The 22,817-nt window shown below is 35.8% G+C and overlaps 1 protein-coding gene across 1 annotated transcript; it reads right to left on the reverse strand.

Moving 5' to 3' along the window:
* Window positions 1–3,242: 3,242 nt before the first annotated feature.
* On the reverse strand, window positions 3,243–4,151 carry LOC129892909 (uncharacterized). Its single transcript, XM_055968426.1, has one exon. It carries the CDS (start codon window positions 4,149–4,151, stop codon window positions 3,243–3,245), a length of 909 nt encoding a protein of 302 aa, XP_055824401.1.
* Between the last annotated feature and the right edge of the window lie 18,666 nt (window positions 4,152–22,817).

Raw genomic sequence — 22,817 nt, forward strand, 5'->3', positions numbered from 1 at the left:
CTGCTATTGAGTTGGGAGATAGTGTACTTGAATTAAGCCTTGTTGCAGCCTTTCTCTAATAAAGTGATAATCTATTTCTATATGCTTGGTTCTCTCATGATACACTGGATTGGCAGCAATCTGAATCGCAGCTTTACTATCACTATACACCTGTACTGGCATTTCAACTTCATCTCCTACTTCTTTTAACAAACCCAGTAGCCAGACCAACTCTGACACAGTTGAGGCCATGCTTTTATATTTAGATTCAGCTGAGCTTCTTGACACTGTGGATTGCTTCTTGGCCTTCCATGATATCAGTGACTCTCCAAGTTTTATCATGTATCCGGTGACTGACTTCCTGGTTAGAGGGCAAGCAGCCCAATCTGTATCACAATATGCACTAACCTGGTTGTTTGAGTGGCTTGAGAGCTGTATGCCCTGTCCAGGTTGTCTCTTTAGATACCTGACTATTCTTAGTGCAGCATCCATGTGAGATTTTGTTGGTTGATTTAAGAATTGACTCAGTGTCTGAGTACTGAAGGATATGTCTGGCCTTGTCATGTTGAGATACAGTAACTTACCTATAAGCCTTTGATATGCTGATTGATCTTTTAGGGGATCATCTGATTCCTCTTGATTCTTGTTCACATGTTCATCATACTATTTGGATGTCAATTTAATATTTGCATCCATTGGTGTGCTTGCTGGTTTAGCTGCTGACATTCCCACTCCTGCTATGAGTTCCAGTGTATACTTTCTCTGGTGCATAAGTATTCCTTCTGTGGACCTTGTAAACTCAATTCCAAGAAAGTATTTAAGCTCCCCTAAGTCTTTCATCTTGAAGTCCTTTTGTAAGGCTTTCTTAGTTTCTTCTATTAGCTTCAAGCTGCTGCCAGTGATCAGCATGTCATCTACATACACCAGTACTATAGCAACTCCTTTTGATGATTTGTTAATGAACAGGGAGTAGTCATATTGACTCTGTGTAAACTTTAGTCTTAGGAGGGCTTCAGTGAGTTTTTGATTCCACTATCGTGGGGCTTGCTTGAGACCATACAAAGACTTTGTCAGTCTGCACATATTCTCCCCTTGACTGACAAAACCCTAAGGAAGATGCATATAGATTTCATCTGTTAAGTCTCCATGTAGGAAAGCATTAAAGACATCCATCTGATGGATGTGCCATTAGTTGGCTGCTGCAATAGATAAAACAGTCCTCACTGTCACCATCTTAACCACTGGAGAGAAAGTCTCTGTTTAATCAATTCCTTCCTGCTGGCTATACCCCTTTGCAACTAGCCTGGCCTTAAATCTGTCTATCTCACCTGTGGATTTATATTTGACTTTGAAAACCCACCTGCATCCAATAGCCTTCTTGCCTGCAGGGAGTGGTGTAATCTCCCAGGTATGATTTCTCTCCAGGGCTTGCATCTCTGCTTGCATGGCCTCAATCCACCTAGGATCTTTGATTGCTTCAGCATAGCTGGCAGGTTCTGCCACAGTGGATGTAGCTGCAATATAACATTGATAAGAGGGGGATAGATGAGAATAGGAGACATAGTTAGATATAGGATAAGGGACATCTTGAAGTGTGTTGAAGGAGACAAAGTCCTTCAACCAGGCAGGGGATTGTTTAGATCTTGTAGACTTTCTAGTAAGATGAGAAACTACTGCAGGAGGCTCCTCAAGAATAATTGGAGCAACCTGCAGCTGCACTTCAGCTTGCTCAACATCTGTATGTATAGAAGGCTAAGCAACACCTGGTGAGACAGCAGCCTGGTCAGGAATTGGTGAGAGTACAAGATCCAATGTAGGGATAACTGAATCATAAAGAGTATCTACAAACAACCTCTGATGTGTAGACCTGTCATCTGTGGCAAATGGGAAGATATCTTCCCTAAAGAGAACATCTCTACTCACAAAGAAAGACATGTTAAGAAAATCAAATAATATGTAGCCTTTCTGCACTTCAGAGTAGCCCATGTGGACAACAGACCTTGATCTGGGCAGGAGTTTATCATGCTCAGTGAGATTTTTTGCAAAAACCAAGCAGCCAAATGTCCTCAAGTGGGAAAGTCCAGGTTTTACACCATATAGTTTTTCATAAGGAGATTTAAACCTAAGCACACTGCTAGGAAGTCTGTTAATAAGATAGGAGGCAGCTAGGACACAGTGACCCCAGAACATAATAGGAATTTTACCTTGAAATCTTAGTGCTCTTGTGACTTCAAGTAAATGTCTATGTTTCCTTTCAGCAACACCATTTTGCTGAGGAGTGTAGGGACAAGATTTTTGATGTATGACACCTAGTTTTTTAAATAGATTAGCTCAAACTGAATTAGCAAATTCTGTACCATTATCAGTTCTTATAGCTTTGACAACTTTTCCAAACTGAGTCTGAACATACTTCAAAAATATTGGAAGCGATACACAAATATCTAATTTTTGTTTAAGCAAGAATAACCAGGTCATCCTTGAAAGATCATCAACTATTATAAGAAAATATTTGTTGCCATCAAAAGTAGTTGTATTGTAAGGCACCCAAAGATCAACATGTAACAATTCAAAGTAGTCAGTACTTTTGATACTACTAGAAGGAAAAGTAGACCTGGTTTGTTTTGCCATTGGACAAACTAGACATTTAGAAACTTGACACATAGTGTGTTTAGTCAGAGTAAACATTTTTGCAAGTATTGTTGAGGAGACATGGCCAATCCTTTGATGTCATAACTCTACTTTAGTGACATGAGAAGAATCAACAGCCAGAGCAGACTCCTTATTGTTGCTTTGAGATAACTGCCTCCACAGCAGATACAAGCCCCCTTATTCTTTACCAACTTTCTTCACCTTTCCTGTGTAAAGCTCCTGGAAAACACAAAAGTCAGGAAAGAAAGAGACTGAGCATCCTAATTCCTTTGTTAGTTTGCTGACAGACATCAGATTATATTTGAACTCTGGTATGTGAAACACATTAGTAATAAGGCTTCTAGTTGACAAGCTGCATGAACCAATGTGTGTTACTTGTGTGGTACTTCCATTTGGTAAGGACATATCCTTAGGAATATCTAGCTTTAACACAGACTCCTTATTCAGCATATCCAAGTTTGACACCATGTGGTTTGTTGCACCTGTATCTACAACCAGACATCACTATTTTTAGTGACAAACAATGTTTTACCTGCAACATTTGCTTTATTTTCATCAGAGGCAGTAACTTTTGAGTGTGACTGTTGATTCAGCATTTTCAGGATTTGATCATACTAATCTTTTATAAATGTGCAGCCTTGAAGTAATTGTTTCACATCCTTTTCAGCTTGATTAGTAGTGGTAGCAGGTATGGTGGCTTCTACTGTATTATGCTGTTCCTTGATGTTCCTTTCCCATACTGATTTGTCATATACATTGGTGTTCAATCCATAAGAGAAATGAGCATGAGCAGGTTGTTGACTGGTACTTGAGTCAATATATGCAGTGTTTGCACTTTGTATCTTCTTCTTTGACTTAAAATCTGGTGGATATCCAACAACTTTGTAGCAGTATTCTTTAGTGTAACCTCTATACTTACAAAAATCACAAACTAGCAGTGTATTTTTCTTGAACTTATGATTTGCACTTGAGTTGTTAACACCTTTAGAGTACATTGTTGCTGACTCTAAGACAGAAGAATTTAGGCCCAAAGTATTGATGCCTGCAACAACAGACTTTTGATTTTCATCTCCTACTACCATGGCATAATCCTGATTAACAGTTGGTAGTGGATCTATCATGAGTATCTGGCTTCTAGCCTGATGATACGAATCATTAAGTCCCATTAAAAATTGATATAATCTTTGCCTATTCATGTGAGCAACAAAGCCTCTGGACTTCTCACAGTTACAGCCAAGTGCAGGTACTAACACCTCAAATTCATCCCACAAAGCTTTTAACTTTGTGTAATATACAGAAACTGAAGTTATCCCCTGCTGCAGAGTTGTAATTTCTTTATGCAAGCTGTAGGTCCTTGAACCATCCACTCTATCAAACCTTTCTTGTAAATCAGTCCACACATCCATTGCACTTGAAGCAAATGCAACTCCACTGAGCAAACGTTTTGACATTGAATTCATCAGCCACGACAAGACGATAGCATTTACCCTCTCCCACTGACTCCACAGTTTCTCACCATACATCTCCTTTCTGCATGTACCATCAACCAGCCCTAATTTGTTTCTTCCTAGTAGAACTAGCTTAATCGATCGGTTCCATAGAGTTTAGTTCTCCACACCAATCAACTGAAACGAGATAATACTGATTCCACTTACATCTGTAGGACTTAAGAAAACAGGATGATTGTAATCAATACCTTGCCCAGACATGAAATTGTTACTTTGATTCGGCTGAACCCGTTGACCTAGGGTTTCTTCACCTGTCATGTTTCAAGAAATTCCTTTGATTTCTGTAGTTGTAGGAATGATCTGAGCTTCACCTGAGCTTAGATCTGTAAATCGACTAAAAAAAACTTGATGAATCTGTGAACCTAACTAGGCTCTTTGACTGAAAAAAAATCGAACGCCTATCGCAGTAAATCACTGCGATACAGGCTCTGATACCATGAACAAACTCATTCTAAGCTTAACCTCAGCTTAGACTGCTTTGTTAAAGCAGATTTTAGCTTAGAAGAAACAAAGAAAGAAGAGAGAAATCAGACGAAGAAGAAGAAGAGAAATGTGGAGAAGAGAGAGAGATGAAAATATCTTTTTCATTGTGTATTGTGCCTCATTACATCAGTGTATATTTATTAATATACAATACTAACAACAGAATCTTAACAACTAATCAGTTACAACCAACTCACCTAATTAACTAACTAATTAGTTTTAACAGATAATAGACAAAGACAGAAATGCCCCTACCTCATACTCCTTCACCTATAACAGGAATGAAGAAAAAGAATGGAAAGAATCACACTTAGATAAGAAGTTTGGAAACAATACTTAGTCATGGAAGCTAATGATGCAGTTATGTGAGAAGGAAAATAAATTGATCACAAACTAGAAAATAAGTAGAAGAACAATTATTTATAATGGTACAAATCATACTTTAACTTGAAGTTGGACGGTCTATTCCTATTCCTATATGAATACAAATCATAAGTAGACATGAATTAAATAAGTTAGAAAATATCAAATTCTAAATAATTTTGGTTTTAATTTATTTTTCAACAAGTGAATATACCCTACCTTTAACAATTACTTCTATTTAATTAGAAAATAACGAGCGAAAGTTTTTAGTTATATTATTAAATTTTAATTTGTTGCTTGGAATAATTTTATTATTTAAAACTTTGGTTATTATCTTTATCTATTAAAATTTCAGTTATATAATGTTATCCATAATATGACTTTTTTCATCATAATTCAAAAGACGTTTTTTTGTCATGTGTTATTCTATATTGTAATTTTAATTAGTCTAGCGAATAGAGAATTCGTCTAATTATTTTATTAAAACATTTACCATTATTTTATCATTGTAATTTTTGTAGTACGTCAATTGGCAATGAATCTCTTTTCTCTTTCATTATCTACATAAGATTTTAAATTTAATTTCTGATCTACCTACATGAGAAATTATATTTTTATTAAATCTTCAATGTTACTTAAAATTCTTTCATTATTCAATATTTTGATTTTTGGCTTTACCTGTAAAGATTTTAGTTACATGATTTTCTCTATTTTAGATCTGTTCTTGTTATAACTTTTTTTTAAAAAAACTTTTCTTAACTCTATCATATCCCACTGAAATTGAAACAGATTCACCAGAGACTAAGCCTTTTGAAGGCAATAATTCTGGAATGCAAGTACGTCTCGACATTTTATAAGAAAAGACAGGAAGGTGGCACATATTTTGGCAACTGAAGGATCCATTAGATGACCGTAAGAGTGTACATAGATCGATTTGATTTGGTTTTTATTAAAAAATAATTAAATTAATTATGTCGATTTATTAAATTTATTAATCAAATTAAATCAATATAAAGTCAATTTTTTTTGATTCCGATTTTAATTGATTCTTTCAATTTTCTTATAATTATATAATGATTAAAAAAGAGATCAAATATATTTTCACTTACGTGTATGATAAGCTACTACCTAAAAACATTAAATGGGTAGGAATCTTCAAAAAAATTTAAAATTCACATGAATACAAAATACTTTCATTGAAATACCAACGTGTAATATGTTAAATTTATAAATTTTAAGGTTATAGTCAAACTGAATACAAACAAAGAATTTACAATATAGATTGTTAACTTTCGATCTGAATCTATAACAATGTAATTGTAACTTCTGATATGAATACAAAATAGAATATTTTCTTGCAAAAGACCACATTCTACATGTGACAACTCTTTTTTTTTTTGATAAAAGAGAATGAGTCGCCACTCATGAATTAAGATGTGTTAGGTCATCATACTAAATTACAAGTAACTTTTTTTAATTTATTAATCTATGCAACTAGAAATTGAATAAGGCTTCAAGTTATTGGAAAACTTCAAATAATCCACCCAAGATCACAAGTAAATTACTATACATAGATATCAATTTATAAGAATAAAAAGGGAACTAAATTTGTTCCATTGTAATAACTTGTTGAAGAAGATACGATCTTCTAAACATTGAAGACTGCTTTCTTTAGTTTTTTTTCTAAGATGGAGAGAGAAGAGAAAACAGAAGAGCAATGTTCTTCTGATTTAGGGACCGTTCAATTAAAAAAAATATAAAGTGTCTTTTCAGATTAAAAGTCACATTTTCATGTTAAAAGACATATTTTCAATATGTCTCCATCAGACATATAAATATTTATGGGTTTCTTTTTATTTAAAACAACTCCCATATTATAAATAGTATTTATTTTTAGCCCACAATAGTTTAATACTTTATCAGATCATAAAATGGGCTCCTTTAAATGACAACATATCTAATACTAATATATTAACGTGTAAGTCCATAAAATAGAAATTACTAATAATCTCCCACTTGGACCACATATATTTCTGAAGAATCGTACATAGATGAAATTTTATTGTGTATAAACTTTTGCTATCTTACTTGAAATATCTCAAAACACTCTGGTCCATTAATAATATCAATATGGGATCAAAGCGGCTTTTGAAACATTTAGTCGTAACTAAATTCATCAATGATCACAAATATCAGTAATACCAATTACATAGATCAAATACGAAAATTACATGTAAAATGATCTTAATCATGTCTATTTCCAACTGTTCCTACTTTATGACTTTAATAGACCAAAAACACTTTCTTATACCTTGTGCAAAATTGCAATACAAAATTAATATTTTTATTTTCCAGAGTTATCAGTAAACATGTGAAATTCTTAAAATTCATAAAACTTTAATTTATATAGAAAATAAACTTTAACATATCAAAAGCATAAATAAAATAACAAACTCCCACTAAAGTGACATATCATCGAATCTAACAACACCAATATAAGCCACATACCATGAAACACTTTAGGCGGGTAAACTTGTCGTGAGTGGATTCACAATCAATGAGTTTGTACTAATATTCTCAACTGACGTAAGACAACTCTGAACTCTTTCCTTCACAATCAAAAATTTAAGGTGAATGTGCTTTGACTTTTAACATTCATCAAACACAAATATATATAAAGGTGCGCCCAACTCAAAATACCTAGCACAACATTATTGTTTAGTCTTTGGACAGACTTAATAACTTGTAAGTGATACTATTATACAGAGTTCATAAACATTGATTACTAAAGCGGCATAATAATATGCCTTTCTTTGGACCGACATATTACTATCATGCATTACAAATGAATCACATATTAATGACTATTGATAATCTGCCCAAACTAATCTTTCTTTGGGATGATTATTTCGCATAAATATAACATGTTTACATGTACAAAATAAATAAATTTCAAACAATAAAGATTACTTTGACAACATATTGATTTAATCTACTCACTTTTAAATAAGAAACACGATTAGGGTATTCAAATTTAACAATTCCACTTTAAAACCCTTTTATTTATAACAATTAAAAATATAATTGAAAGGACCTAAAAAATGTGAAAATATCTTGCAGAAAAATAAAAAAGGTAAAAACTTGATCCAATTTAGTTGAGGAAAGGAAAAAAATATTATATCCAACTTCTTTTAAAAAAAAGAAAGCTCTCCTTTTCCTCCATTTAAAAACTGTGAAAGCAATCAGTGTAATGAACTTAATTCACCAATGCAAAATTCACAAAAGCTTTTAAAAAAGCCTTACAACAACCATAATGGAGAATATGAAACTCCAACTTTTGGGATCCAACCCCTATTTTTTCAGCAAAGTGTAGCTGGCCACTTTCTTTTTTATCAATAAAATACAGTTGCCCATTTTTTCTTTGTCAACAAAGTGGGCAAGGTTGGTGGGAAGAATTCCTATAAAAGAAGCTCTTCAGCTCTTTATTTTATACATCAAGATAAGAGAGAAAGAATATTAGAGAGCAAAGTGAGGTATTCTATAGAGTATAAGAAAATAGTCTGTGAAAAAAAATAGAGTGTGTGCGATATTTCTTAGTAAGGTGGAGATCAAAAGAGTGTTATTCCTTTTTGAGTATGTGGTAGTCTTTTTTGAGTATTGTATTTGGTACTATCCAGTGTAAAATTTCTTACTATAGTGATATCAGTTACTCCACTTGGCATGTGGTTTCTTTCCTTATTTAAAAGGATTTTCACGTAAAATTTTTGGTGTCATTATTTTTCCATTTTATTTTATTATTTTGATCATATATATTTTTGTGTTAGTACATATTTTTCCTACACAACTTTTATCAAATTTTTGCTCCTTTATCCATATCCATAGCAATACTTGAATTCTCTGATGTCAAACGATGTTGAAGGGCATTACGTGACACAACCATTGCTCTTAACTTTCAGATTCAAACCATAAAATCTGATAAAATACATTTTACTGATAAATGTGCCAGTGAGGACTGCCCTTGGTGCATTCATGCTGCGAAACTTCCTGGCCTACCCACAGGCCACATTCACAATCAAAATAATTCATGACAACTATACATGTGGAGGAATCACACATCTAGGCCATTAGCAAGCCTTAGTTCGGTGGGTGGCCAACTCTATAGAGCAATGGATTTGGGAAAATCCAAATTGCAGGCCAAAAGAAAAAAATAAATCAAAAGCAGCCTCCAAAACAGAGGATCTATGGCATTATATAATCACCCATCCCAAAAAAGATATCTTGTCTAATAATTTAACAAGATCGTACCTTGATACCACTTGTTGAAATTTTTTAGTTAGTGTAGGCTTCAAACAAACCCATCAAAGCTAACTCTAGCCATGAACTCGATAACTCAGAATATAGTATAAAATGATCAATATTTTTTTATAACACAGGAATTGATCTTAAAATGTTTGGAACATAAGACACAACATCAACCCAAAACAACTCAAAACTTTTCTTGGATAACTCTACCAAGTCATTTGTTGTCATAGCGAAGTTGTTCTTGCTTGAGAGAGAATAGCCTTTTTTCTCTTGAAACCGTTATATGAAAACTAGGTTATTTCTTGTCAATGAGTGAGTATTAACATTTGGACAAAACAAACTAGTACCATCTTATTGGTTGGAAGCTTTGATGAGCTCTGCTATGTCTACCAACCACAATAGACAGTGACAACTTTATAGGTGGTCCCCACTCTTATTCTTGACAAATGTTGCGTATAGGACCGAGTCTCATAGTTTGTTGAATCATCAAAACTAGAATGTAACACTAATTATGTCAAATGTATCTTCTGTGACGGATATAGTCAAGACAAAAAACATTATATATGTTCATGATTTGAGTTAATTAAAAATTCAAGTATCCATTTTGATTTTTCTGAAAATTTTGGAGATCCACAACATGAGCAAGAGTAGTATCCGTACAAACAATACGTACTGGTAGGCATCATCGGTCAATCCGATACCCTCCGCATAATATAAATAAATTGACAAGAAGAAAACATGCTCTTGAAGAAATATAGAGTTAAACCTTTATACACAAACTCTTATCGTTTTCATTAACCTCATTAAAGTTGTTCAAGCCTAACTCTCATCCATTCTAGTTGGTCTGCTACCAACTCTAATACAGATCAATGCCTTCCCTTCTATCACATAGATGAGTTTTCAAACTATGGGCCACTACTAACTCTGTCTAATCAGTCTACTATCTTTAACTTTCACACCAAAACTTGGCCCTAGAATAATTAACATCTCTCTTGAAAAAGAAAAAGATTTAGGTGGACTAAGGCTGCTCTCATAATCATACTGGCCCACCATGGAGGGACCTATCCTTCTCTGGCGCCCTCACCATACCGGGATTCCTCCCTCCAGGGCGGCCTGCTTAGAGACAGAATCTCTGAATTCTTTTCAATTCCCCTATTTAACACATGTACCAATAGAACACTATCAATATCTGGCTCTAAATCACTAATCCCACTAAACAACACATCAGTTACTCTCCATTTGTTTACCCATGGCCTCATACCTATGATGCAGAGACATCTAGCAACCATAACATAATCTGAACATGCACATACAAGAACACATTATCAATTTATCATTTCAAAAGCAATATACAGTTTCACATGTTAAATCTCAAATACAACAGTACCTTCGGTCCTTTCATATCAATTATTACACAGAATGGGCATGCTTAATTATATTCAGGTCAGTTTTTCTATCATCACCCATTCAATTCACAGATGATACCACACAATAGTTCTCTCATGGAACTCATACTCAAATTATATATGTGTTAGAACGTGAAACCCTCTATATATGTGTTGGAATGTGACATCCGATTCAATATATGTGTCGAAATATGATATCTGATCCAATATCACATTCACAACCACAATCACAGTCTATAACGAATAGTTCACATACTTAAATGATCAAGAAACAAGTTCATTACATGCAATTGTTCACAAATAGTCATTTCATTGGTTTTATTTTATCTTTACCTCCATTAACAATATTTCATCAAGCCTTCTTTATTCAAAACATCACTTTTAGTAGAGTAAGTTCAAGATTATAGATTTCACGATCTTGAAATTATAGATCAATAACAATAACATAACAATCACTCAACCATAATAATTAAATGTATGGTAAGAATCACAACATTACTCAATCACTATTAAGAGTCTCTCTATGATATAGACTAAACCATAACCTACAATCACATATAATCAAATAGATCCATGGCAAGAGATCTATCAACACTAAGTCATTCATATTCACCTTTTATTTCATGATTCGTATTACTCAAGAAATTCACAGGGAATAATCAAAATAAACACACATAGTTATTTGTATAAACACATCCCTCTATATACATCAAAATCCCATAATTCCCAAGTCTCAGGATTCCGTTATAAACAGTTATGTCTATACTTAATCTCACAAAAATCATTGACCTTGTAAACAGTTTCACCAAGACTAATATTCAAAGATTGGACCTTTATCACTAGTCATATAATAATCATGATCCATAAAAAACATTTCCACTTTAAATAATAATTGACAATCATTTAACCATCCAGACTGTAACACCCGCTAAAACATTGTATTTAGGTATTTCAATTCTCGACGAAAATGATATAGCCTCTGTATTTTAGGCATAAATTTTCATAGGAATGTCCATATTAGGTGATTCAAATTTCTGAGTAACCAAAATTTCATTACCTACAACTTCCATGAAAACCATATCTTAAGATTCGGAGTGTAAGTAGATCAAATAAATTAATCTTTGCAAGATATAGTGCTGTGATGGAATGGAGTGTTTGTAGAAGAAAATTCATATCTCACTGTACGTTGATCCAAATTAGATTATTCTTGAACGACATGAAATTAGACTTCTATATCTACAATTCTTATGAAGACACCAAATCCTAATAAGGAATATATCTAATTCAAACACAGCTTCGAAAATGGATATTCCGTTAAATGAGAGTTCATCTCACCTACCTTAGAAAGATCTAGATACATTTGACATCACTAAAGACATCAATTTCCCTCCATTTGAAATCATCCATGACAACAATATATTCCATTAAATTTTTAGATTTTGTTTTATAATTATTTTATTTATTGTTTGGTCCTTCTTTCCCGCCTCTAAATACCCACCTTATTTCCTCATTTTATTCATCAAGCTTTCTTAAGCAACTCTTCTCTCTATATACTTCTTTACTCATTATCAAATATAGTTTTAGTTTTAGTAGTATAAAAATACTACTCCGTTGATTCTTATACTTCGGGTAGTACACAAAATGCTCCGGCGAGAAGAAAAGGCTAGGGGTCCAAGAGTGTTCTAATTCGGAGTAAAACTTCGGATTTAAGGTATCTAAGGCTTTTATAGCATTGAATTGAGTTCGTTAATGCGCCCAATATTTAAATTCATTATAATTGAGTTATAGTTGAGTTTTATCCAAATCTTGAATTCTAAATAAATTAATTCTTCTTCGATTGAGTTAGATATATTTATGTATTAATATTATTATTGTTATCTCTCATATTATTAGAATTATTGTTCATGACTACTTTCCCATGAATCCTAATTGATTTGATGTTCATGAATATTTTTACACATATTTTGAGTAAAGATATTGGCTTTTTAATATTTTCATTGATAAAAAAAGTGATATGAATTAATACTATGTATGTAATTTTATTCAGTTTTGAAAGAGTAAAAGAGTTGAGTTTAAATGAATTTGAGTGAACGACGTTTTGAGCAAGATGTTTTGATGAAATATAAATGATGTTTTTAAAGTATAATGATTGATGAAGAGGTAATGAGATGAGTTTGATAATTTAAATTAAAGTCCAATGAGACTAGATGATGAGATTAATATGAGCACATATTTTGGGAGTAGTATTGAGCATCGAGTTGGATAAGAGTTTAATTGATTCAAACCCTAGAACTACGTAACCAACGTAGGATGGAGGCTATACCTCTTAAGTCCCAAAAAGAGGACTTTGATGAGCGGATTCAAGATGGTGATGTCCTTTATCCTGGCAAGGTATTGGATGGATGCGGCAACGACATCGCTTCATTGTATCATCGCTAGATCATAAGTGATGGTTGTCGGTTAGAGAAACTCCCAACTGAGTAAGCATTTCTTATTGTTATTTTAAATTTGCATTACATATTAATGTTGAGATGATGTTGAGTTCTGAGCTGAGTTTTCCTAAGAGGAATTTCTTGATATATGTCCTTACCTTCCTTCCATTTTACATACTCATATATTCAACGTACTGACGTCATTCGACCTGCATCGTTTTATGATGCAGATACATGTGTTAGAGATCCTGAACAGATGCATCGTTGAAAATCATTATTTTTCAGCTATTTGGTGAGTCCTTCTTGTATTCGGAGGAACTCTCTATCCTTTTATTACTTTTGAGTATTATATTTCTTTTAAGGTAGCCATGGACATGTCATTGGAACTATCTAAGAGTATTAGAGGCTTCATAGACAGAGTTTGATAATGTAATTGGAGTAGTTCTTCTTAGAAACTACTTCTTCTAAGAATTATCTATCTTTCCTTTGATGTTGATGATGACAAGCCCACATTAGTATTATTAAGTCTTCCCCTGATGAACAAATAAGTAATGAGACCAAGTGGTTCTCTCGGAAGCCAGAGATGGTTTCTGAGTGCCGGCCATGCCTAGGGTACCCTCTCAGGGTGTGAGAAACTTTGTATTAGAGCACAGATTTCAAGCGTCCTAAGGTGTCTATGAAGCCGTGTCTAGTAGAACCTTGCTTATGGGTGTGTCGTGCACCACACTTATAATCAAGAGGCTATAGGACATTAGGAATTATTTCACTTCTTTCATAATCTGAGTTCATGCGATAGAGTTTCACTCTATAAAAACTTCCTTTCTAATTCGTGCGTTTACACATTACAGATATGCCTCCTAAACATTCAACCAGTCATAGAAATGCCGCCATAACTGAGGTTCCACAGTCAGAGATGCCTCCAGGAAGAACTAGGGGCCGACCTGCAAGGTCTATGGAGGTACCCCAAATACCTACTGCTCAGACCACTCCTACTCTAGAGGAAGATTTTCGAGGAGCGATTGTTATGCTCACCCAATTGGTGGCTGCCCGAAATAGTAGCCAGAATTCACCAACTCCTAACTCTAGTTATCAAGAGTCGTCTGCTGCCGCGAAGATTAGAGATTTTCTAAGAATGAATCTACCGATCTTCATGGGTTCCAAGGTTAATGAAGACCCACAAATTTTCATTGATAAGATGTGGAAGATACTAAAAGCGATGCATGCTACAAAGATCGAAGGGGTTGAGTTAGTGTCTTATCAGCTCAAGGATGTGGCAAATGTTTGGTATAACCAATGGGAAGAAAGTAGAGGTGAAGATGCAGAGCCTTCTCTTTGGGATGAGTTTGAAAGAGCATTCCTTGATAACTTCTTTCCCCAAGATCTACGTAAAGCAAAAATTGAGGAGTTTGTGAACCTCAAGCAGGAGAGTATGACTGTAAAAGAGTATAGTTTGAAGTTAATTCAATTGTCCAAATATGCCCCAGAAATGATTCCTCATATGAGAGCCAAGATGAGGAAGTTTGTCTCTGGCCTGGGCAAACATCTAAAGAAAGAATGTAAGACAATGCTAATGATTTCTGACATAGATTTTTCTAGATTGATGGTGTATGCTTAGCAGGTTGAGGAGGAAAAGAAAAGGGACTGAGAGAAACACCTAAGCAAGAAGGCTAAGTCTACTGGGCATGAGAACGAGCAGAATCACGGGAAGGGTAACAAGTCCTTCTTTTAGAAGAGGTCTTTTAATTATGTACCTTCCTCAACAAATGCTATTACACCTAATACCAGGTATGATCAGAGGTCGCTGAGTCACCAAAACTTCCGAACTCAGGGTTCTCAGTCCCAATTAAGTGTGGCTCAAGGTTCTAGAGGGAAACCACCATGTGCTAGATGTGGGAGGCTCAATTTGGTAGAGTGTCGTATGGGCACCAATGCTTGCTACGGATGTGGAAAGATAGGTCACTTCCAGAATGAGTGTCCTTCAAAGAGACAGGGAGATGGAAGTAGTAGAGCTCAGTTTTCTTCTGTAGCTCCACAGAATAGAGGTAATCATAGAGGTACAACTTCAAGTGCAGGCGGGGGAACCAACCATTTGTATGCTATGGGTAGTCGCCAAGACTAAGAGAATGCACCTGATGTTGTTACTGGTATGCTCTGAGTCCTTTCTTTTGATGTGTATGCATTACTTGATCCGAGTGCTACGTTATCTTTTGTGACTCCTTACTTGGCTAGTAAATTTAAGATCCTTCCTGAGTGTCTTCTTGAGCCTTTCAGCGTGTCTACTCCTGTTGGTGAGTCTATCTTAGCTAAGAGGGTCTATAGAGATTATACTGTATCAATCTATCACAGGAATACCATGGCTGACTTAGTTGAGTTGGACATGGTTGATTTTGATGTGATTCTTGGCATGGACTGACTTTATTCTTGTTATGCTTCAGTTGATTGTAGGACTCGAATTGTCAAGTTTCAATTTCCAAATGAGCCTATCTTAGAGTGGAAGGGGAGTTCTGTAGTGCCTAGGGGTAAATTTATTTCCTACCTTAAGGCCAGAAAATTAATCTCTAAGGGATGTATATATCATATAGTCCGAGTCAAAAATATTAATGATCAGGCTCCATCTCTTGAGTCAGTTCCCATTATGAATGAGTTTCCTGAAGTCTTTCCTGAGGATCTATCCAGAATACCTCCTAATAGAGAGATAGACTTTGGTATTGATGTCCTTTTTGATACACAACCTATCTCTATTCCTCCTTATAGGATGGTTCCCGCTGAGTTGAAAAAGTTGAAAGAACAACTAAAAGATCTCCTAGATAAGGGGTTTATTAGGCTAAGTGTCTCACCTTGGGGCGCTTTTGTCCTATTCATGCGAAAGAAAGATTGGTCCCTTAGAATGTGCATTGATTACCGGCAACTAAACAAGGTCACCATAAAAAACAAGCATTATCTCCCCAGAATAGATGATTTATTTGACCAACTTCAGGGTTCCACATGCTTCTCTAAGATATACCTCAAATCAGGCTATAACCAATTGAAAGTGAGAATATGACATCCCGAAGATGGCTTTACGAACCCGCTATGGTCATTTTGAGTTTCTTGTTATGTCCTTTGTATTAACAAATGCTTCTGCAGCTTTTATAGACCTCATGAATGGAGTATTCAAGCCATACTTGGATACATTTGTAATTGTCTTCATCGATGATATTTTGGTCTACTCTAGAAGTAAGAATGAGCATTCTAATCACCTTAGGATTGTCTTTCAAACTCTTAAGGAGAGGGAGTTGTATGCTAAGTTTTCAAAGTGTGAGTTTTGGCTTGAGTCTGTAGCTTTCCTAGGCCATATTATATCTGGTGATAGAATTCAAGTTGATACTCAAAAGATTGAGGCAGTTAAGAACTGGCCCAGACCCACCTCTCCAACCGAGATAAGGAGTTTCTTAAGTTTGGCTGGTTACTACAGGAGGTTTGTTGAGGGATTTTCATCCATATCCTCACCATTAACTAAGCTGACTCAGAAGAAGGCTAAGTTTCAATGGTCTGATGCTTGTGAGAAAAGTTTTCAAGAGTTGAAAGCTAGATTAACTACTGCTCCAGTACTATCCCTACCCGAAGGAATGGATGGTTTTGTAATCTATTGTGATGCTTCCAGAGTTGGGTTAGGATGTGTATTGATGCAGAAAGGTAAGGTCATTGCCTATGCCTCCAGACAACTTAAGACTCATGAGAGAAACTACTCCACTCATGACCTTGAGTTAGCAGCTGTGGTATTTGCTCTTAAGATCTGGCGTCACTATCTTTATGGTGTACATGTGGATGTGTTCATAGACCATAAGAGCTTGTAGTATGTATTCAGCCAGAAGGAGCTGAACTTGAGGCAGAGGAGATGGCTAGAGTTGTTCAAGGATTATGACATGAGCATTCTCTACCACCCAGGTAAAGCAAACGTATTTGCCGATGCTCTTAGTAGGTTATCCATGGGGAGTACAACCCAAGTGGAAGAAGAAAAGAATGAGTTGCCAAAGGAAGTACATAGACTTGCACGTTTGGGAGTTCATCTTATTGACTCTAGTGAGGGTGGTACAATAGTCCGAAATGGAGCTGAATCATCTCTAGTTGCAGAGGTGAAAGAAAAGCAAGATCAAGATCCCATTCTTCTTCAATTGAAGGATGAGGTTCACAAGCAGAAGGTAATGGCTTTTACCAAAGAGGGAGATGGAGTGTTGAGATATCAAAAAAGATTATGTGTTCCAAGTGTTGATGGCATTCGGGAGAGAATCATGAAAGAAGCCCATAATTCTAGGTATTCCATCCATCCAGGTTCAACAAAGATGTATCATGACTTGAGAGAAGTATCTGGTGGACTGGAATGAAAAGAGATATAGCAGAGTTTGTGTCCAAGTGCCCGAATTGCCAACAAGTTAAAGTTGAGCACCAAAGGCCTTATGGAGTAGCTCAGAATATAGAGATCCCGGAATAGAAGTGGGAAATGATCAATATGGACTTTATTACCGGTTTACCACGAACCCTCAAACAACATGACTCTATTTGGGTGATTGTGGATAGGATGACCAAATCGGCCCATTTTTTACCTGTTAAGACTACAAATACTGTAGGGAATTATGCCAAACTATATCTTAGAGAGATTGTTAGACTGCATGGAGTTCCTTTGTTTATCATCTCAGATAGGGGAGCTCAATTCACTGCTCAATTTTGGAAGTCATTTCAGAAGGGTTTGAGTTCAAGAGTGAACCTTAGTACTACTTTTCATCTGCAAATAGACGGCCAGGCAGAGCATACGATACAGACTTTGGAGGATATGTTAAGAGCCTATGTCATTAACTTCAAAGGTAATTGGGATGATCATTTACCTCTTATTGAGTTTGCATACAATAATAGCTTCCATTCAAGTATTCAAATGGCTCCTTATGAAGCTCTGTATGGGAGGAGATGTAGATCACCAATTGGTTGGTTCGAAGTTAGTGAAGCTGAGTTTATTGGACCAGACTTGGTTCACCAAGCTATGGAGAAGGTGAAAACCATCCAAGAGAAGTTGAGGACTGCTCAGAGTCACCAGAAATCCTACACTGATGTTAGAAGGAGAGATTTAGAGTTTGAAATATACGATTGGGTATACTTGAAAGTTTAACCCATGAAGGGTGTGATGAAATTTGGAAAGAAAGGAAAGCTTAGTCTCCGCTACATTGGTCTTTATCAGATATTGAGGAGGGTAGGTAACGTAGCCTATTAATTGGAGTTGCCCCCAGAATTAGCCGCTATTCATCCCGTGTTTCACATCTCTATTCTTAAGAAGTGTTTGGGAGATCCTTCACTTGTTATCCTAGTTGAGAGCATTGGGGTGAAAGAGAGTTTGAGTTATGAAGAGATTCCAGTTCAGATTCTTGATCGTTAGGTTCGCAAATTAAGAACTTAGGAAGTGGCATCTGTCAAAGTCCTATGGCGAAATCAATTTGGTGAAGAGGCTACATGGGAAGCGGAAGAAGATATGAAGGCTAAATATGAAGACACCAAATCCTAATAAGGAATGTATCTTATTCAAACGCAGTTTCGAAAATGGATATTCTGTTAAATGAGAGTTCATCTCACCTACCACAGAAAGATCTAGATACATTTGACATCACTAATGACATCAATTTCCCTCCATTTGACATTATCCATGACATCAATATATTCCACTAAATTTTTAGATTTTTGTTTATAATTATTTTATTTATTGTTTGGTCTATTTTTTCCACCTATAAATACCAACCTTATTTCCTCATTTTATTCATCAAGCTTTCTTAAGCAACTCTTCTCTCTATATATTTTTTTACTCATTCTCAAACATAGTTTTAGTTTTAGTAGTATAAAAATACTACTCCGGTGATTCTTATACTCTGGGTAGTACACAAAATGCTCCGGCGTGAAAAAAAGTCTAGGGGTCCAACAGTGTTCCAATTCGAAGTAAAGCTTCGGATTTAAGGTATGTAAGGCTTTCATAGCATTGGATTGAGTTTGTCCATGCGCCCAATATTTAAATTCATTATAATTGAGTTATAGTTGAGTTTTATCCAAATCTTGAATTCTAAATGAATTAATTCTTCTTCTATTGAGTTAGATATATTTATGTATTAATATTATTATTGTTATCTCTCATATTATTGGAATTATTGTTCATGGCTACTTTCCCATGAATCCTAATTGATTTGATGTTCATGAATGTTTTTACACATGTTTTGAGTAAATATGTTGACTTTTTAATATTTTCATTCATAAAAAGAGTGATATAAATTAATACTATATATGTAATTTAATTCAGTTTTGAAAGAGTAAAAGAGTTGAGTTTAAATGAATTTGAGTGAATGATGGTTTGAGCAAGATGTTTTGATGAAATATAAATGATGTTTTTGAAGTATAATGATTGATGAAGAGGTAATGAGATGAGTTTGATGATTTAAATTAAAGTCCAATGAGACTAGATGATGAGATTAATATGAGCACATATTTTGGGAGTAGTATTGAGCACCGAGTTGGGTAAGAGTTTAATTAATTCAAATCCAGAAGTACGTAACCAGCGTAGGATGAAGGCTATACCTCTTAAGTCCCAAAAAGAGGACTTTGATGAGTGGATCCAAGATGGTGATTTCCTTTATCCTAGCAAGGTATTGGATGGATGTGGCAACGACATCGCTTCGTTGTATCATTGCTAGCTCATAAGTGATGGTTGTCGGTTAGAGAAACTACCAACTGAGTAAGCATTTCTTATTGTTATTTTAAATTTGCATTACACATTAATGTTGAGATGATGTTGAGTTCTGAGCTGAGTTTTCCTAAGAGGAATTTCTTGATATATCTCCTTACCTTTTTGCCATTTTATATACTCGTATATTCCACGTACTGACATCATTCGACCTGCATCGTTTTATGATGTATATATAGGTGTTATAGATCCTCAACAGATGTATCATTGAAAATCATTATTTTTCAGTTATTTGGTGAGTCCTTCTTGTATTCGGAGGAACTCTCTAGCCTTTTATTACTTTTGAGTATTATATTTCTTTTAAGGTAGCGATGGAGATGTCATTGACACCATCTAAGAGTATTAGAGGCTTCATAGACAGAGTTTGATGATGTAATCGGAGTAGTTTTCCTTACAAACTACTTCTTCTAAGAATTATCTATCTTTCTTTTGATATTGATGATGACAAGCCCACATTAGTATTCTTAAGTCTTCCGCTGATGAACAAATAAGTAATGAGACCAAGTTGTTCAATCGGAATCCAGAGATGGTTTCTGAGTGTCGGCCACGCCTAGGGTACCCTCTTGGAGCGTGACAAACTTGGTATCAGAGCACAGAGTTCAAGAGTCCTAGGGTGTCTATGAAGCCGTGTCTAGTAGAGCCTTGGTTATGGGTATGTCGTGCACCACACTTATAATCAGGAGGCTGTAGGACATTAGGAATTATTTCACTTCTTTCATAATCTGAGTTCGTGCGATAGAGTTTCACTCTATAAAAACTTTCTTTCTAATTTGTGCGTTTACACATTACAGACATGCCTCCTAAACGTTCAACCAGTCAGAGGAATGCCGCCAGCACTGAGGTTCCACAGTCAGAGATGCCTTCACGAAGAACTAGGGGCCGACCTACAAGGTCTATGGAGGTACCCCAAATACTTACTGCTCAGGCCACTCCTACTCTATAGGAAGCTTTTCGAGGAGCGATTGCTATGCTCACCCAGTTGGTGGCTGCCCAAAATAGTAGCCAAAATTTACCAACTCCTAACTTTAGTTATCAAGAGTCATTTGTTGAGACGAAGATTAGAGATTTTCTGAGAATGAATCCGCCGATCTTCATGGGTTCCAAGGTTAATGAAGACCCTCAAAATTTCATTGATGAGATAGGGAAGATACTAAAAGCGATGCATGCTACAGAGATCGAAGGGGTTGAGTTGGGGTCTTATCAGCTCAAGGATGTGGCAAATGTTTGGTATAACCAATAGGAAGAAAATAGAGGTGAGGATGCAGAGCCTGCTCTTTGGGATGAGTTTGAAAGAGCATTCCTTGATAACTTCTTTCCCCAAGAGCTACGTGAAGAAAAAATTGAGGAGTTTGTGAACCTCAAGAAGGAGAGTATGACTGTAAAAGAGTATAGTTTGAAGTTTATTCAGTTTTCCAAATATTCCCCAGAAATGATTCCTCATATGAGGGCCAAGATGAGGAAGTTTGTCTCTGGCCTGGGCAAACACGTAAAGAAAAAATGTAAGACAGTGCTAATGATTTCTGACATAGATTTTTCTAGATTGATGGTGTATGCTCAGCAGGTTGAGGAGGACAAGAAAAGGGACCGAGCGGAACACCTAAGCAAGAAGTCTAAGTCTGCTAGGCATGAGAACGAGCAAAAGAAAGGAAAGGGTAACAAGTCCTTCTTTCAGAAGAGGTCTTCTAATTATGTACCTTCCTCAACAAATGCTTTTACACCTAATACCAGGTATGATCAGAGGTCGCTGAGTCATCAAAACTTCCGAACTCAGGATTCTCAGTCCCAATTAAGTGTGGCTCAAGGTTCTAGAGGGAAACCACCATGTGCTAGATGTGGGAGGCTCCATTTGGAAGAGTGTCGTATGGACACCAATGCTAGCTATGGATGTGGAAAGACAGGTCACTTCCAGAATGAGTGTCCTTCAAAGAGATAGGAAGATGGAAGTAGTAGAGCTCAGTTTTCTTCTACAGCTCCACAGAATAGACGTAATCATAGAGGTACAGCTTCAAGTGCAAGCGGGGGAACTAACCGTTTGTATGCTATGGGTAGTCGCCCAGACCAAGAGAATGCACCTGATGTTGTTACTGGTATGCTCCGAGTCCTTTCTTTTGATGTGTATGCATTACTTGATCCGGGTGCTATGTTATCTTTTGTGACTCCTTACTTGGCTAGTAAATTTGAGATCCTTTCTAAGTGTCTTCTTTAGCCTTTCAACGTGTCTACTCCTGTTGGTGAGTCTATCTTAGCTGAGAGGGTCTATAGAGATTATACTGTGTCAATCTATCACAGGGATACCATGGCTGACTTAGTTGAGTTGGAAATGGTTGATTTTGAAGTGATTCTTGGTATGGACTAGCTTTATTCTTGTTATGCTTCAGTTGATTGTAGGACTCGAATTGTCAAGTTTTAATTTCCAAATGAGCCTATCTTAGAGTGGAAGGGGATTTCTGTAGTGCCTAGGGGTAAATTTATTTCCTACCTTAAGGCCAGAAAATTAATCTCTAAGGGATGTATATATCATATAGTACGAGTCAAAAATATTAATGATCAGGCTCAATCTCTTGAGTTAGTTCCCATTGTGAATGAGTTTCCTGAAGTCTTTCCTGAGGATCTACCCAAAATCTCTCCTGATAGAGAGATAGACTTTGGTATTGATGTCCTTTCTGATACACAACCTATCTCCATTCCTCCTTATAGGATGGCTCCCACTGAGTTGAAAGAGTTGAAAGAACAACTAAAAGATCTCCTAGATAAGGGGTTTATTAGGCCAAGTGTCTCACCTTGGGGAGCTCCTGTCCTATTCATGCTAAAGAAAGATTGGTCCCTTAGAATGTGCATTGATTACCGGCAACTAAACACGGTCACCATAAAGAACAAGTATCATCTCCCCAGAATAGATGATTTATTTGACCAACTTTAGGGTGCCACATGCTTCTCTAAGATA

Source organism: Solanum dulcamara, chromosome 6 (assembly GCF_947179165.1).
Source record: "Solanum dulcamara chromosome 6, daSolDulc1.2, whole genome shotgun sequence".
NCBI classification, from domain to species: domain Eukaryota; kingdom Viridiplantae; phylum Streptophyta; class Magnoliopsida; order Solanales; family Solanaceae; genus Solanum; species Solanum dulcamara.